Source organism: Colobus angolensis, unplaced genomic scaffold, assembly GCF_000951035.1.
Source record: "Colobus angolensis palliatus isolate OR3802 unplaced genomic scaffold, Cang.pa_1.0 Scaffold194, whole genome shotgun sequence".
NCBI lineage: Eukaryota > Metazoa > Chordata > Mammalia > Primates > Cercopithecidae > Colobus > Colobus angolensis.
Window position 1 is genome coordinate 5955871 of NW_012115088.1, and position 17122 is coordinate 5972992.

The window sequence follows — 17122 nt, forward strand, 5'->3', positions numbered from 1 at the left end:
AGAAAGAAAGAAAGAAAGAAAGAAAGAAAGAAAGAAAGAAAGAAAGAAAGAAAGAAAGAAAGAAAGAAAGAAAGAAAGAAAACAAATGCCATCAAGACAAACAAACCCGACAAACCCAAAACAAACATCTGTTTTGTTTTCTCACATCTTAGTAGCCTGGCTATTTTAGATACAAATATTTGTTTTGCTGACAAATGTTTCCAAAACATTAGTTAAAATTGTTTTGCTGAAATAGTTTATTTTTGAGCTGAACAAATTGCAAACTTTTCCAAAGTCCACAAGGCATCTGTGAAAATGAGCAAGTATGGCCTGCAGATTTTCCAAACTGTTCACTTGGCAAAATGGAGACATCAAGACGCTTGCTATTGCAAACCTCAGGATCATTTCCACAATGAACAGACATAAGCATGTTAGTGAGTACAGACAAGATCCAAATATCCCGCATGACAGGGAAGATAGCCGGGAGTTTAGTTTTTTTATTCTGTCACACTGAGTTCCTCTGAGGGCTCAGAGTTCTGCAACTTTGAACACGAACATTCCCCTCTTTTTCAGGCGCTTTGCTCTACTTTCTTGTGCCTTGGCAGGGATCAAAGAAGCACAGGGAACAAATGGTTTCCCATGCATATTGAATTCCCTCTTACACTGATTTTTCCTCTGTCACTTGAAATTCAATATTGGCAAGATTCCCGTCCATCACCTTAACCAGTAAATTGTCTGCATGCGATCAGCGCACGTGAAGGTAGATTTCAACATCAAATTGCTGTCAGAAATTCAAATGAACAAATCCTTTGAAAAACAAACTTTTCTACGGCATTCATACTAAATCTTATTCCTAAGAACTAATTATCTTTTATTTCACATTAATCTAAAATGTTTCATTCACCATTCACTTTTACCTTTGTCCCTCACTGCTTTGCATTTGTATTATTTTAAAAATACAATATTATCGGTAAACAGTGCTTTTGTAAGAATTTAGCCTCAACATTCCTGATTAATGTAATGATACCCAACACTTATTGAGCATTTAAGAGTGATGTGCCTCATTTTCCTCATCTGTAAAATGGAACAAATAGTACCTATCTCACAGTATATTGTAAGATTACATGTGGTAATGAATGTAGAGCTCTAAGCTCAACAATTGTGTTCGATTGTATTTTATTATGTATTGTCATGATAGCTATCGTAATTATTATGAGATATTCTAAGAGATTTGGGATAAAACATATGTCAGGCCAAATTATTGAAATATAGCACAGTAGTTGGATTATAGATGATTGTTTAAATTTTGATTATACACACGAATCATATGATAAAAAATATCTTCACAAGAATGGCTTAAGTGATCTTTTGAGAAAAGTCAATTAAAATTTTCTTAATACTCAAAAACTTATTTTTATCACTCTTTTGAAAGAATATATTTAGTCAGATTAGTAGTAATATAACTTAAGCTTTTAGGGATCAGTACAAGATGATAACTTACTCTATACCTCAGTGGCTAGGGGATGATAAAATGCTAGTTTAGATATTAGCACAAAAGGAAAACACCTTCAAATTTATTTTTTCCCTACCTCTATTTTGATCATAGAAAAAAAATCATTGGCTTTGTAAAAGATGGTTTTTTAAAAATAAAAATGAGTGAAATCCATAATTTATTATTTAAAGTAATCATGGATTTAATTGTGACACTGTCGTACAGTCTTTGAACAAGGAAAACTAGTTGATTATGATCAAAATTTTATTTTATAGAGAGTGAAATCTGAATTTACCATGGAATACCCTTCTACTCAGAAATTACACATATTTTCTAATAAGAGATAGCCATTTAATCTGTAAGATGTGACTATCTGGGTAACTGTAACTAATGATATTTATTGTAAACTATGAAATTTCTAAGATTTTTCTCTCCAATAAAATGTTTATAAATATATACTTCATTAAAAGGGAGGATTCCAATGGTAATGAAAACAAAAATAAGTATTAAAATATTGGGAAGTAAATGAAAATGAAAAAGAAAAACCCATCGAATTTTGTGAAATGCCACACAAACAATGCTCAGGAGAAAATTAATAGCACTGAACATATATGTTAGAAAAGAAATATCTAAAATCAATCATCTAAGCTCCACTCTTAGGAAACTATAAAAAGAAAAGCAAGTTAACTCAAAAGCAATCAGAAAAAAAATAATGAAATAGTGAAAATCAGAAAAGTTAATAAAATTAAAACCAGGAAAACAAGAGAAAATCAATGAAATTGGCTCTTTGAGAATACCAATAAAATTGACAAACCTCTAGGCAGGCTAACCAAGATAAAAAGAGAACATGCAAATTACTAATATCACAAATGAAAGACAGACATCATTAGCAATCTCATGGACATTAAAAAGATAATAAAGAAATGTTATGAACAATTCTATTTCCACAAATTAGACAAAATTAGATGAAATGGACCAATTCCTTGAAAGACAGTCTACCCAAACTCACAGAAGGAAAAATAGATAATATGAATAGGCCTGTACCTATTAAAGAAATTGAGTCAACAATCAGTCTTTCAAAACAGAAAGCACTAGACCAGGATGGTTTCCCTGGTAAATTCCATCAAAATACTTAAGAAAAAAATTGATTCCAATTCTCTCCAATCTGTTCCAGAAAACAGAAGCAGATGGAATATTTTGCAACTTCATCAGTGAGGCCAGCGTTACCCTAATACTGAAACAAGATAAAGGCGTTACAAGATGTGAAAACTAGAACAGTATTTCTCATGAACATAAATGCAAAGATCCTCAACAAAATATTAGGAAACTGAATCCAATAATGTATAAAAATTGTATGTCATGACCAAGTAGGATTATTTTATTTTATTTTTTTTTTTTGAGATGGAGTCTCGCTCTGTCACCCAGGCTGGAGTGCTGTGGCCAGATCTCAGCTCACTGCAAGCTCCGCCTCCCGGGTTCACGCCATTCTCCTGCCTCAGCCTCCCAAGTAGCTGGGACTACAGGCGCCCCCACGTCGCCCGGCTAGTTTTTTGTAGTTTTTAGTAGAGACGGGGTTTCACCGTGTTAGCCAGGATGGTCTCGATCTCCTGACCTTGTGATCCGCCCGTCTCGGCCTCCCAAAGTGCTGGGATTACAGGCTTGAGCCACCGCGCCCGGCCAGACCAAGTAGGATTAATCCAAGATATATAAGGCTGGTTCAACATTTGAAAATTAATGTAATCTATCACATCAATGGGCTAATGAAGAAAAATCATATGATCAAATCATCAGATGCATAAAAAGCATTTGACAAAGTCCAATACCTATTCAAAATAAGAAAAACTCTCAGTAATCTAGGAAAGAGGAGAGAGCTTCCTAAAGTTGACAAAGAACACCAAAAAACAACTTACAGCTAACATCATACTTAATGGTGAGAAACTAGATGTCTCCTTTCTAAGATAAGGAACAAAGCAAAGATGTCCCCTCTACCACTCCTGTTCAACATTGTACTACAAGTCCTTACTGATACAATAAGAAAATAAAAGGTATATAAATTGGGGAGGAAGAAATACAACTGTCTTTATTCACAATAAAACATGATTGTCCATGTAGAAAATACTTTTAAAAATCAACAAATATTCACCCCCAAAACCAAACAACTCCTGAAACCAATGAGGAAGACTGCAGGATATAACATAATAGATAAAAGTGAAATGCTTCTCTATGTAACAGCAATGAGCAGTTGGAATTTGAAAATAAAAACACACCACTATTTCCATCAACAGTAGAAAGGGAAAGAGACAGAAAGAGAGAGAGAGAGACAGAGAGAGAAATACTTAGGTGTAACTCTAAAAATGATACATAAACTTTATATGAGAAAAACTATAAAAGAAATCAAAAAAGATATAAATAAATGGAGAGATATTCCATGCACATGGATAGATTCAATATTGTCAAGACATCAGTTTGTCCCAATTTGATCTATAAATTCAATGTGATTCCAGCCAAAATCCCAGAAATTTATTTTGTGGATACTGACAAATTGATTCTAAAGATTACATGGAGAGAAAAAAGACTCAGAATAGCCAACACAATGCTGAAGGAGAAGAAAAAAGTTGAAAGACAGACACTGACTTTAGGACTTACTATAAAGCTATAGTAATCAAGACAGAATGGTATTGGTGAAAGAATAGACAAATAGATCAATGGAACAGAAGAGAGAGCCCTGAAATAGCCCCACTTAAATACAGTCAAGTGATCTTTGACAAAGCAGCAAAGGCAACACAATGGAGAAAAGACAGTTTTTCAAAAGTTAATTTGGAACCACTGCACATCCATATGCAAAAGTGAATCCAGACCCTGACCTTATATTTTTCACAAAAATGAATTCAAAATGTATCAGAGACCTAAATGTAAAATGCAAAATTATGAAACTTCTACATAGTAACACAGGAGAAAAATCTAGATGGCCTTGGTTTTGGCAATAAGTTTTTAGATACGGGAGCAAAGGCATAATCCATGAGGGAAAAACTGATAAACTGGACGATTAAAATTAAAAACTTCTCTGCAAAAGACACTGCTAAGAGAAAAGAAAATCCACGGACTGGGAGAAAATATTTGCAAAACACCTATCTGATAAAAGATGTGTATCAAAATAAACAAAGAACTCCTAAAACCCAACAATAAGTAAACAACCTGTTTAAGAAGTGGGCAAAATATCTGAACAGACACCTCACCAAAAAAGACATACAGGTGGCAAATAAGCATGTGAAAAGATGCTTCACATCATATGTCATTAGGAAACAAAACAACAAGATAGCACTACTCCTCAATTAGAATGGCCAAAATCTACAACATGACAACACCAAATTATGGCAAGAATATGGAGCAACAGGAACTCTCATTCATTGCTGATGAGAACACAAAATAGTAGAGCCACTTTGAAAGATGATTTGGAAGTTTCTTCCAAAGCTAAATGTGGTGCTGCCATATGATCCAGCAATCACACTCCTAGGTATTTACCCACAGGAGTTGAAAACTTATATCTATTTAAAAACTGCACACAGATGTTTATAGTAACTTCATGCATAATGGCCCAAAACTCAAAGCAACCAAGACATCCTTTAATTGGGGGTAAGGGGTGATTGGCATGGCTAGTCGAAGAGTAGGCATGGGTTTTTTTAAATACAATAAACAAATTAAAATCTCATTGATTGACTAGAAAATATCTATATTTCTCAAGGTAGACAGATTCTAACATTTGTGCAGATGACATGAATTTTTAAATTAAGATAGTGAAGAAAGAGCTAACAAATTCATTTTTAAAAAAATGAATGTAAAGGCACTGTTTTTAGTTTTTAAAATAGAGTAAAATTTTGGAAGCTTTCAGATTCAAGTTATATTATTTTTAACGCATTAAAATATTAATCCAAAGGGCAATACAGCTTTGAATATTTCATTATAAACATTTGAAAATAATTTTTGAACTCAAAATTCATGAGGAATTACATGTTTACAAGTAACACTGCATATCATCACAGACTTAAAAAGTAACTTTTAAAAGGCACAAAAAAACCTCACAAATGAGTCCTTACATGTTTGCCCTGAAAAATCCTTACAAAATTATCTTTATATGTCCATTGTGACATAATAATTCAACCAACAATGCAGGAACAGAAATCATGAAGCATGAGAGAAATATCACATATACCTAGATTTGACCCTACTGCACAGTATCCTGAAATTGAAAGGCAGAAACCAGGCATACATAAGATAAGAAAATGACTAGAGTCTAACTCTCCAGTATTATAAAATACTGACTTTAAGCCCAATAGACTAAAAGAAAAAAAAAAGACGCAAAATTTTTCCAACAAAAAGAGACATTCATTATTTTAATGATGTAAACAATTCTACCTCAAACAGAAATTGTTTTTAATAAATCATTTCTAAATCCTTTAGTTTAATAAATTCTTCTGTTTTATGTGCTTTACCATCAAAACTTCCTTTTCATCAAGAATAGTGAGTCTGTTATTTTATATACGACTACTAAGAAAGACAAGTTAATGCCAAAAAACAGGCTGAATTTGTGGTCTTATCACAAATTAAAGAATGAAAACAAAATACCCAGACTAGATCTTCCTTGAATTTTTTAAGAAAATCATTTTTTTTCAACGTGGAAACTCAGTGAACTTTCCACTTCTAATTATGCAACACAAGAAAGGCTAATCCAGACATATTCGCTTTAGTTGGAAGAGGTATGTATAAGAAATCTGAAAAGTATTATTTTTTCCTCGGTTCAACTCATTCTTATTCTTTTCCCATAAAATAATGAAATTAAAATAAGTACCTAAAACACTAAGCACTTTTACTTTTACAATACAAACTAAAATATATCATTCACTCTTAAAACCATGGACAGATTTTGAAATTAGAATTTTTCATTGTTTTCCATGTGGCCTGGCTTTGAACTCCACCATCCCCACTCTTTAACACAGCATCCCTTTAAGGAAAAAAACTCACTTAGAACAATGTCTGGTTTCAGAGACAAACACTTATATCTGACCAGATGGCCTTTTCAAAAAAGCTCTAACCAACCTTAATTTAAGAAACACAATTAAGTCTTCACCAGTTTATTTATAATGTAGTCTTCACAACCAAAATGTCATAAATTAAATAAAATTATTCTGCACTCTCCTTTTCTCATTCTATGACTCTCTAGACCCTAAAAGAGGTTTGCTACATCTCATTCACATAACAATTCTCATTTCAAAACTCCTTTTAGTTCTCAGGAAGCTTGAATGACACAGGTGGTTCAAATGAAAAGACAAGCTCTCCCTAAACTTGCGACAAACCATTACCTTTCCTCATGATGCTTATACGAAGTTTATGTAAGTAGAGAAAATTCTATAAAAACTCCTACAATAAATTCAATGCATTCTACAATAAAATTTATCTTCAGTGTGATTATATAGATGTGAAATCTAATTAAAGGAAGGGAGAGACATGTATACTTGGTTCTATGAACACTGTATATACACATGTAAAGTGAATGAGGAATATAATATCAACTTAGTTTTTGGAAAATAAAGACACATGGAATACAATTATCAAAGACAAACATATTTAAAGTTAAAATGTGCAGCAGAAATAATGAGCATGAGAAGTTAACTGAAAGACAAGAATGATGAAACTTTAGAATAAAGCAATGTCTGGATACTTTTTTAAAAGGGAAAAAACCTGGAACATGAAAAATTTGGAAGATTTTTAGGGGAGCAATCACCCATTAATATTTAAAATATAATTCTATAGTCAAAAATTACATTAGCATTTATGACACAGAACTCTTTTTCATGATTTAGTATAACCTAGAATGAACACTCTGATGATAACATCAGAGAGGGAATTTTTTCATTGTTAAGACCATTTTAACCTGACTTGTAGCAATAGAGTGGGCTTTAGCTCTGGAAACAGGCAAGAGGAAGAAAACTTTGACTCTTTGAGGATAACAGCTTAGTTTGCAATCCATGAAAGGTATGATTACATCTTTAAAAAGTTAAGGCAAGGAGGTGAGAAGTATTAAAAGTATAGGAAATGTTAAGTAAAGACCAATTCAGGAAATTAAGCAGACACCATTAAGAGTTCAAGAAAGAAAGAATCAATGAGGGGAAGATGTATCAAAGACATCATGTAGGAAGATTTCCACACGGAGAGGCTGGCATTTGAAAGAGACCAGCAAGGATTGTGCAGAAGTATAACAAATGCCCACACTCATGACACATCGTCATGAAATTCACAGTGGGCCACATGTGGGAAAGCAGAGGCTCACTTTTGATTGTTTTTTAAACTATCAGCAAGATATTACTTTGATGAAAAACATTAAATATTGAATAATGATAAAGGCTAAATTCTAGGCATTGCCGTTTCATGCTTAATATGTGGTGCCAATGAACTATAGTTATAGCTAAGTATTTATAGTTATGCATCTCGAAAACGACATACATCTTAAAGACTGAGTATATTTACAAATCAAATCTCTATTTCATGCGCTTTTGATGTTTATATACTTTATTTTAAAATTTCAAGCAAATAAAAAAAGTAAATAAAAATGAATGCCACAGTCATGCTGCTTGACTTATATTTAGTTCTTGCCAAAAGCTGCCAAAATCGTGCAACCACTGCATGAATATATGACTGTAGAAAAATGCATTAAAACCATTGAAAATATCACCTGCAGGACTAATAATATTCACATAATTACCTGCTGTGGGATCTGTAACTGCTTGGCTGGTGATGCCAGATGGTGGTTCTTGAAGCTGGTAAGTGGCATTGGTGGATGGTGTCGTTGGGCTGGTGTTGCTGCTGGTCATATAATGTGCTGGATACGGTGAGCTGTTATAATACTGTGCATACTGACCCTGGCCAAAACTGGGGTAAGACGGATAGTCCTACCAAATCAAACCACACAAGAATTGTCTGTCAAAATACTGCTGCTTATCTCTTACATATCAAAGTGTAACTGTATGTTTGGGTTTCTGAGGCTTTTCTGAATTCACACAGTGGGGCATACAAGTACACATTAACTAAAGAGCTCAGACTTGAAAACAAATTTTATGTAAGATTATATATATTCCTCTTATTTTTGCTCTTCTATGATGCAATACTAGGTAAAATTAAACCAATCTGAAAACCAAACAACTCACCACAAAAGACTGCTAAAGTGAATTTTAAAAGAAAACTGCTAAAAGCCTTAGGAAAACTCTCACTTATAATATAAACAGATCTTTATTTATATAAGAAAATCATGTTGTATTTAAAGATATTTTTCAGAAGTTAAACTGGCTTTTTAAATTACCTGCTGTGAACTATTAAATCCAGAGGAATTTGTGAGTGAATTATTTCCTGTATATAATCCTGATGATGTTGTAAAACTGCTACCTAAAACAAAATGAAAAGAAATATGGTTACATCAGGCTATGTGGAATAATGTGGGTCCAGGAAAACAGCATTTAGATAAGGCAGAATTGGCATTTGGGTTTATCTTCAACACTGGAATCCGTTGTCACGTCTAAAATGTAGTTTTCTTAACATAGTTGATGTTTTTACTACAAAATTAAAAAACAAAGAGGTTTCAATTTCCAAGGATGTTAGTAACTTATATAGACTAAGGACAAAATTATACATTTGTGTAAAAATATTAGACACTGAACTTTTCAATTTGCAAAACACACCAAGATTTTTCATGTATTTATATTAAATTCACATAATGTAAAACGATGGGGTGAGATTAGATGATCTTTAAGGTTCTTGCAAGCTCAAAAACTATGATACTACTTGCAAGAATTTAAAATGCTTTCAGACTTGTATTATATGGTCATTAAAATGGCATACCGAAAAAGCCATTTCATTTCACAGAAGAATGAATGGCAGCACTTGATAAATTTGATGCAACAAAGATGAAAGAGGAATATGATTAATGTTTTATCTATTACACGTGCTGTCAAGACAATGTTCTGTTGAATGTCCACATTGTTAAACAATGAATAGTAGGCACTGTGTAAGATACAACACCAGGGCAAAGCTGAGTTTCCTCTTTCACATGATTTACTATTTTGTTATTAAGCTATGCAAAACAGTAATATGTTACCATTGATAATCATGTTGGCAAAGATTTTTTTAAGAAGATAAGATCGGGGATTGGGAAATACATAAAAAATGGCATTCATATAATGCAAAATGGGAATTTATATAGGCACAATCTTTCTGTTTGGCTATTTGGCTTATCATTGAGAAATTCTGTATGCCATTTAACCCAGCAATTTTATGTCAGGCATTTACTCTAAGAAAAGAAAATTATAGATTTATACAAAGAGATAGCAAAGATGTTCTTCAGTGTTGCTTCTAATAAAAAAACCTAGGGAAGCAGCCCCAAGTCCTTAACAGGTATTATTCAGAAAATGGAATACTATGAAGCTGTTAAAACGGTGTTATAATGATGTTTAATGACATGAAAAAAATTTTCGTATTATTTTGTGAAAGTAAAAACTAAAATAAAAAGTATTTTTGATAATCTCATTTAAAATATTTTTTAAAGCATAACAAATTTTCTAAAAGCACAAAATTCTTAGAAATGCTATCTCTGAAGGAGTTGATGTATGGTTACATAGCATTCATTAAGCCAATGTACATTTTTAAGTTTTCTACTCGGAACCTATGTTGCTTCTATAATTAGAAATAAAAGTCATTTTTTAAAAAGTTACAGTTTTATGGCAAATGAGTGGTAAAGACCATAAACGTGTTGGCAGTTCAAGAAGGAATTTCTTCAATGTGAACTCACTATTCAGATGGCTTCAGGTATAAAATGTGGTAGTATACGCCAATTATTTACTTGCTACTGAACATTTAAGTATTGGCTTAAGAGTCAGAAAACACAGTTTTCAGTTCATCATTTATGAGCTGTTTGGACTTTGGACAAGTCTCCTAGCCACTCTAAAACATAATTTCCTTATCTGCAAAAACTCTACTTTGCAGTGTTCCCAACAGATCAGATGAGGTAATGTTTTGGAAAGCATAATGGACACTCTACAATATCACATAAATGTTAGGCACATTATGGTTTATTGCAGCAAGCACTTCTAAAATTCTCTATTTATGTATCTTTTCCCTCTTTTTACTTTCCCAAATTAGATAAATATGACTTAATCTCTTTACATATCTAAAATTCAATTCCTATTTTCTTATCAAGCATCTATGAACTTTAAAAAGCTTGAGCCAAGAATTATTTTTATTAAGAAGGGAATCTGTTTCCTAAAATAGTGTCAAATTTAGTTATCACACAGACTCTATTTGAGGTTTCTTCATTTGCACATTTCAGGAATATCAATTGTTCAAAGTTCCCAGAACACCTATCTTAGACAGGCAGAGAGCTCTCACAGTGCTGGTAGCCACCACAATTAGCTATCAATAGACAGACTTCACATATTCACGTTCATTTGCATGTGGTAATCACATACAAGGGAAACATGTATCCAATGCCAGGCTCACGGTGACAATTACATGGGGCTAAAAGGATGACTAAGACATAGTCTCAGACCTCGCAGGGCTTATCAGACTATCAGTTTTGTTTTTTTTTTTAAACATTGTCTCTTATGGGCATATGACTCACTCTTTATGTACATATCAGTGAACAATTTATTATTGATATTATATATAAAGCAAACTTACATGGGATGAACATTTAAAAATGCCTTGTAAAAGAAATTTTAAATTACTTTTGGATAAAGGTGTGGATATCAATGCTTTTTAAAAAAACTTTAGCTATTATATGCATTTAAGAGGAAAAATTACCTTGGGTTATGATCCGTTACTTTCATTTAAACTATACGATTTTAGGTTATGACTTGCTATTTTCATTCAAATGACACCTTTTTGAGCAATAAATGCTGACCTCAATAATCCCTATCCACCAAGAAAATGAATAAGATATAGAAAATACATTTTTAAAATGGATGTTTTCATTCCATAAGTTATCCCCCGAAATGAAGTAGGAAAGACCATGGAGGCTATATTGGCACACACAGGCCACTAGGGTCTGACCAAGTAAATCACAGTTCGGTACTCCAAATGGCACCCAAGTGACTTTCCAGACTAAATGCTACTTCCAAGACTGTGCATTAGCTGGAATTCAACATAAGTTATACTCATTTGCTGGCTGACTGCAGGCTGAGATTCCATTCCATTTAGTATGCCGAAACAGGAGTTTAATGGCACCCCAGTGGCTTTAGAGACTTAATGCAACTTCCAAAAGGATCTTACTTTAGGGAGAGGTGTACATACTAAAGAATCAGGCTCAGGCAATATTAATTTTTCACCACCAGAATAAAGTTTGCAGGGCCACTCCACCTGCCTTCACATAGGACTTAGGCAAACAGAGCTGCTAACTCAGACCAGGCCACAGCAGGGGACTTCTGCAACAGCCTCTTCTACTGGTTTCTTTACCCATCTTTGGGTACTGTTCAGCCCATTTTCTGCAAAGTCAGTAGACTCTCTAATGTGCATGACTGACCTCGTCACTCCCCTGCTTAAAAAAGTAACCTTTAATGGCTCCCTGTTGCCCTTAGGATAATATTCAAACTGCTTACTAGGGTTTATGTATTAGGCCTTAGCTGGTCTAAACCCAGTTTATCTTTAGAACTTCTTTGGTCTTTTCCCAGCAACTATGACTCCAATGCACCCGGGCATACATTCTAGCCTAATCCTAGTAAACCAACATGCAGGCTTTCTAATGTTACTCCTTACAGCTCCTACTTCCTGCTTTCAAATCCAGGTTAACTTCGATTGCACTTCACAATTCAGCAGAATTTGAAACCCCCTTTCTCAGAAAAGCCTCCCTGAATCCCCATTCTCTCCTTTTTCCCTCTAAACCTGGGTTGCTGAATCAATCCATCTACCATCTGTCCATCTCCATGATATATGTATCAATCTCTCTGATGTACATATGTTTGATTGATACATGTATATACATATACACACACACGACTTACTAATCAGTATTTTAAGCCAAGTACTAATTGACCTGTAAACTAACAAATACTAATTATATGTAAACTAACTAGTCCTTCCCCTATATGACAGGATAACAACAAAAAACTTTGACATTCCTATAAAAAATTGGATATTTACACCTAACCCATACAAATATCCCCAGAATGCAAAATATAATAACCATACTAGAGGTGTACTTACTAGAGAATCAGGCTCAGCCAATATTAATTTTTCACCACCAGACTCAAGTTTGAAGGGCCGCTCCACCTGCCTTCACATAGGACTTAGGGTCTGACCAAGTAAATCACAGTTCGGTACTCCAAATGGCACCCAAGTGACTTTCCAGACTAAATGCTACTTCCAAGACTGGAACATACAAATATCCCCAGAGTGCAAAATATAATAACAATAAAAGAGACAATACCCACTGAGTACTCTCTGTATGTTAGGAAGCAGGCTCGCCCACATATGCTTCATCTATACTACACAACAACTTGGTACTACAGGGTCTATGATCATTCCCATTTTGCAGATAAGGAAACAGAGGGTCAGGTTACAGTAACAGCTTCCAAGGAATGAAGGCTGAAACACAAACACAGATCTGTCTGGTTTTAAGGTCTATACAATGTTCTTTTGCCTCCTTTTGCTCGAGTTTATATTGTATAATGGGAAGTTCTGAAATACACTAGTTTTCCCAGGCATTATTTTATCAAATAATTATATTAAAATAATTTATATTTATTATATTTTATAATCACAGGGATTACTTTATAATTACATTAAAAAGTGTTTGAAGCAAAATAGAAGTGACGAAAATAAATAATAACACTTAAAAATTTTTGAGTGCTTACATTGAGCCAGGACCAAATAAAGCATTTTGCCTATTAGAGCTCACTGATTCCTCACAACTACCCCAGGAGGTAGATGCTATTACATCCCATGTTACAGGTGAAGAAACTGCCTGCAGTAATAAGCAAGTGTGGCAGAGCTGGGATTCAGTCCCAGCCACCTGGCTCCAGAGCTGAAGCTCTTAATCTCTATAGTAAATTGCATCTCAGAATGGCAAGGTTTTTGTCTGTGAGTTATTTCCTTTTTTTTTTAATGACCATTTCCAAAATATGCCTGACAAACTGCCTCAGAGTCATTAGCAAGTGCTTGTTCTACCTAGGCAAATACCTGGGCCTCCCTTCAAACACAGAAATAAGTCTCACTGAGGCAGAAGGACTAGGGTATAATCTGAAAATCCATGTGTTTACCAAACACCTATAAGTGTCTGATTTTTAGTACCAATTCAGTAGGTGTTTCAGTAATTGCTTCAAAAATATGTAACCACTATAACCTTTCTTCTTACCCTAAGAAAGTAATCATACTCTGCAAGCATTCAAAGCTGAAGCTTCTCAGAGCCTATCTGTGTGGGTATTTCTGGTTCTTGAGCTGAGCTAAAGATCATCTGGAATAAGGGGTTCCACTTTGATAACTAATTCAATAGAGACTTCAGTGCCAACACTACCAGATGGATTTCACTGAAGTTTAGAACACCACAAAGCAAAGGCAAAATAGCAATGCTCATGCTCCCCAGAAAGCTTCAGTGTATTCACTGCTAGACTCACATACAGGCCTAGCAAAAGAGGAACATTTGTGTAGAAGACTGTCATACATCAGGCTTGAACCTGGATGCTAGAGAGAGACAAGACAAGACATGATCAGAATAAAACAGACTTTCTTCCCTTAAGATCAATCCACTGAGAGTTTCTGTTGGATTTACAAGGGTCTTCACTTACCAACTTTCAGTCACAGAATTATTTGTAAAGTTTGAGATTCTTTAATCAAAATAATATAGAAGTATTTTCTTTTCTAGAAACAAATGACTTTACATTAAAAGACACCTCCAGATAAATAAAATAGAGCAGCTACATCCTATGATGAAAGGTTTTACATCACATTGTATCATGAAAATTCCTCAAAGTAGAAAGAATTCCCATTATGACCCATTATTTCTCAATCAATAAGTATGGCAGAGATTGCTTCATGTGAAGCTTCAATAATTCTCGGTAAGAGTTTGGGGTGGGAGTGGGGATACCTTCTTACTCATTGGTTAAAAGGAAAAACTTACCTAGTTAAATAACTATTGGCCAATATGGTGAAACCCTGTCTCTACTAAAAATACAAAAAGTAGCCGGATGTGTAATCTCAGCTACTTAGGAGGCTGAGGCAGGAGAATCACTTGAACCCAGGAGGCAGGAGTTTCAGTGAGCTGAGATCATGCCATTGCACTCCAGCCTGGGTGACAAGAGTGAAACTCTATCTCAAAAATAAATAAATAAATAATAAAAAGATTGTGAACAATCATAGCCATGGTTATTTTTTTTGACCTGGAGGGGAGACACTCATTTCCACAAGAGGAAACTGGAAAATTTTTCCCTTCACAACATCTCTTAAGATACAGCATTATTTGTCCTTCCACTGCTCTCTTTTAAAGTTGATTATTTGTATATTCCAAGTGGGAAGATAATTTATCTCTAATCACAAAACACACACACACACACACACAGTTTTTCAAGTTAGTTTCATCAACAGCATCTACTGGCATTCTTTATAGGTACAACTCTAGAGGCTGTTGTGATCCAAAAGAAGTGGGCATCACGCATATATCCTTTGAAGAAAGTTAGAAAATCCCACACACTCATGAAGATGACGCAAAGAACATCAGCTTGCATCACCCACTCAGGTATCACAGCTCTCACTGTGTTACTTACTTAGGTGCCACAGCCCTGCTTCGGAGGTGCTCAGCAAAATGACATGAAGACACCTGCCTGGTTAGACTGGTAAGGAAAGCACATGCTTCCCCAAAAAGGGAACAAGTGTACTCACTCCTGTCATAGGGCGAGAATAAACTCTCCAAAGAAGATTAGAGAATAGAAAGGTTATGGGAAGTTGGGTGAGGAGTGTGGCTGAGCGTGGTTGATGGAAGTTTCTTGATCATTTAAGAAAAACAGCCCAGGAAAAGAAATGGCATTCTTTAATGGCAAAATGCAAGAATCTAAATGTCCAACAAAATCATTAGTATACTGGGACCAAAGAAATGTTACGATTCTGAATTGCTGGGGGTGGGGGAAAAGCTAGAGAACCGTTACAAACGCAAGGACACAAATGTTTATCTGGGCCTGTAGATGCCACTTGGGGTCTGGAATGGGGGTGCTCAGGAGAAGAATATTCTAACCAGGCTGTTGCCTACAGCTCCCCATGCACAGCTCACCATGGTACTTTAGGATGCGATCACTGTTATATCGGAAACTCACCTTGCTGAGTCTTGCTCCTCCTACTTAATACTTCCCTCCCTCACTCCACATTTTCCATCCTTCAAGCCCTCACCCAAGTCTCATCTGTTCAATAAGCTTTCCCTGACTCTTTGTACAGAATTTATCTTCTGGAAACCTGATCTCACTATTAATTGATACCATGTAATTGACCTCTTCGTTAGACCAGTACTAAGCAAGTTCCCCTTAGTCTTGTTTTCATTCTGACCATAAGTTCCTTAAGCTCATTTGCTATATTTATCCTGTCTGCCTCACATAGAGATGAATAAACCGTGTCTGACTCATGCCTTTGAAGGGCTTCATCTAGGCTCGAGTGGGAGCCAGAACTGAACTGTTGCTTAAGAATTTCAATCCAGGTGGGAAGTGACTAAAGGATTTAGTGAGAACACGATTGTCATAAAGTATTAGGTGTGGGGACAGCTGAGGACCTTTCCATAGATTTTTGTTGGTGGGGAGGGGGACAGTTTGGAAGAATGACTTTAAGGCTCACAAAAGATTTTAAGAGAGAAGAGAAGGTCTCTCAACTTTATTTTTTCATCAGTTTAAAAAAAGTGAGTAGGGAAAGAAAAGATAAATAATAATAGAGCTTATTTCTCAGACTTTATCCGGAGGACTCTGATTTTTAACAGATTTTATCTGAACACTTTGCTAGGGTTATTTATTTTTTAGAGACAGTGTCTCACTTTGTCACCCAGGCTGGAGTGCAGTGGCACTATCTTGGCTTACCACAACCTCCATCTCCCAGGTACAAGCGATTCTCGTGCCTCAGCATCCTGAGTAGCTGGGATTACAGGTGTGTCCTATCTATTACATTTGGCTGACTGGTTTCTTTCAAGCTACATGATGTATAAAGGATTATCTTAGAAATCAGGTTATAATCACTTTAGATTTAAATTATATAAAGAAAGTTAAATTCTGGACCCGTAAGCACCTTCTGAAAGGAGTTAAAATATTTTTGAATCCCCAGTAAATAGTCCAGCAGACTTTAAATCAAATAAAATTTTAAGTTGATTAAGTATTCATGGATTTTTACCTCATAAAATCTCACTTATTTGAGCTATGAATACCACTGGACCCCAGAGATGGTACAAGGACTTCACATCCACATACCATCAGGGCATGCCGACAGGATGTTAACCTTGTTCGTCCAGCTGTTAGGATCCTAACAGAACACCGACCCATGGTCCAGATTCTGCCCTCCTAAGAGGCTATTCACTCTCATAGCTCAGAGATTGGCATATCACAGGTATATTAATGAAAACAAGTCGGCCGGGCGCGGTGGCTCAAGCCTGTA

At 34.9% G+C, this 17122-nt stretch overlaps 1 protein-coding gene across 7 annotated transcripts in view; it reads right to left on the bottom strand.

The window, feature by feature from the left end:
* The window catches only part of EYA1 (EYA transcriptional coactivator and phosphatase 1), a 362018-nt gene that overhangs the window by 102066 nt on the left and 242830 nt on the right, over positions 1-17122 (bottom strand). For 5 of the 7 annotated variants that reach the window (XM_011940938.1, XM_011940944.1, XM_011940941.1 and 2 more), the window contains 2 exons: positions 8823-8905; positions 8229-8415 (listed from right to left, as the gene is read on the bottom strand). In XM_011940938.1, coding sequence (XP_011796328.1) covers positions 8229-8415; positions 8823-8905 — 270 coding nt within the window. The remainder of the gene's footprint in view (positions 1-8228; positions 8416-8822; positions 8906-17122) is intronic. The other 2 variants (XM_011940942.1, XM_011940939.1) reach the window with 1 other exon arrangement.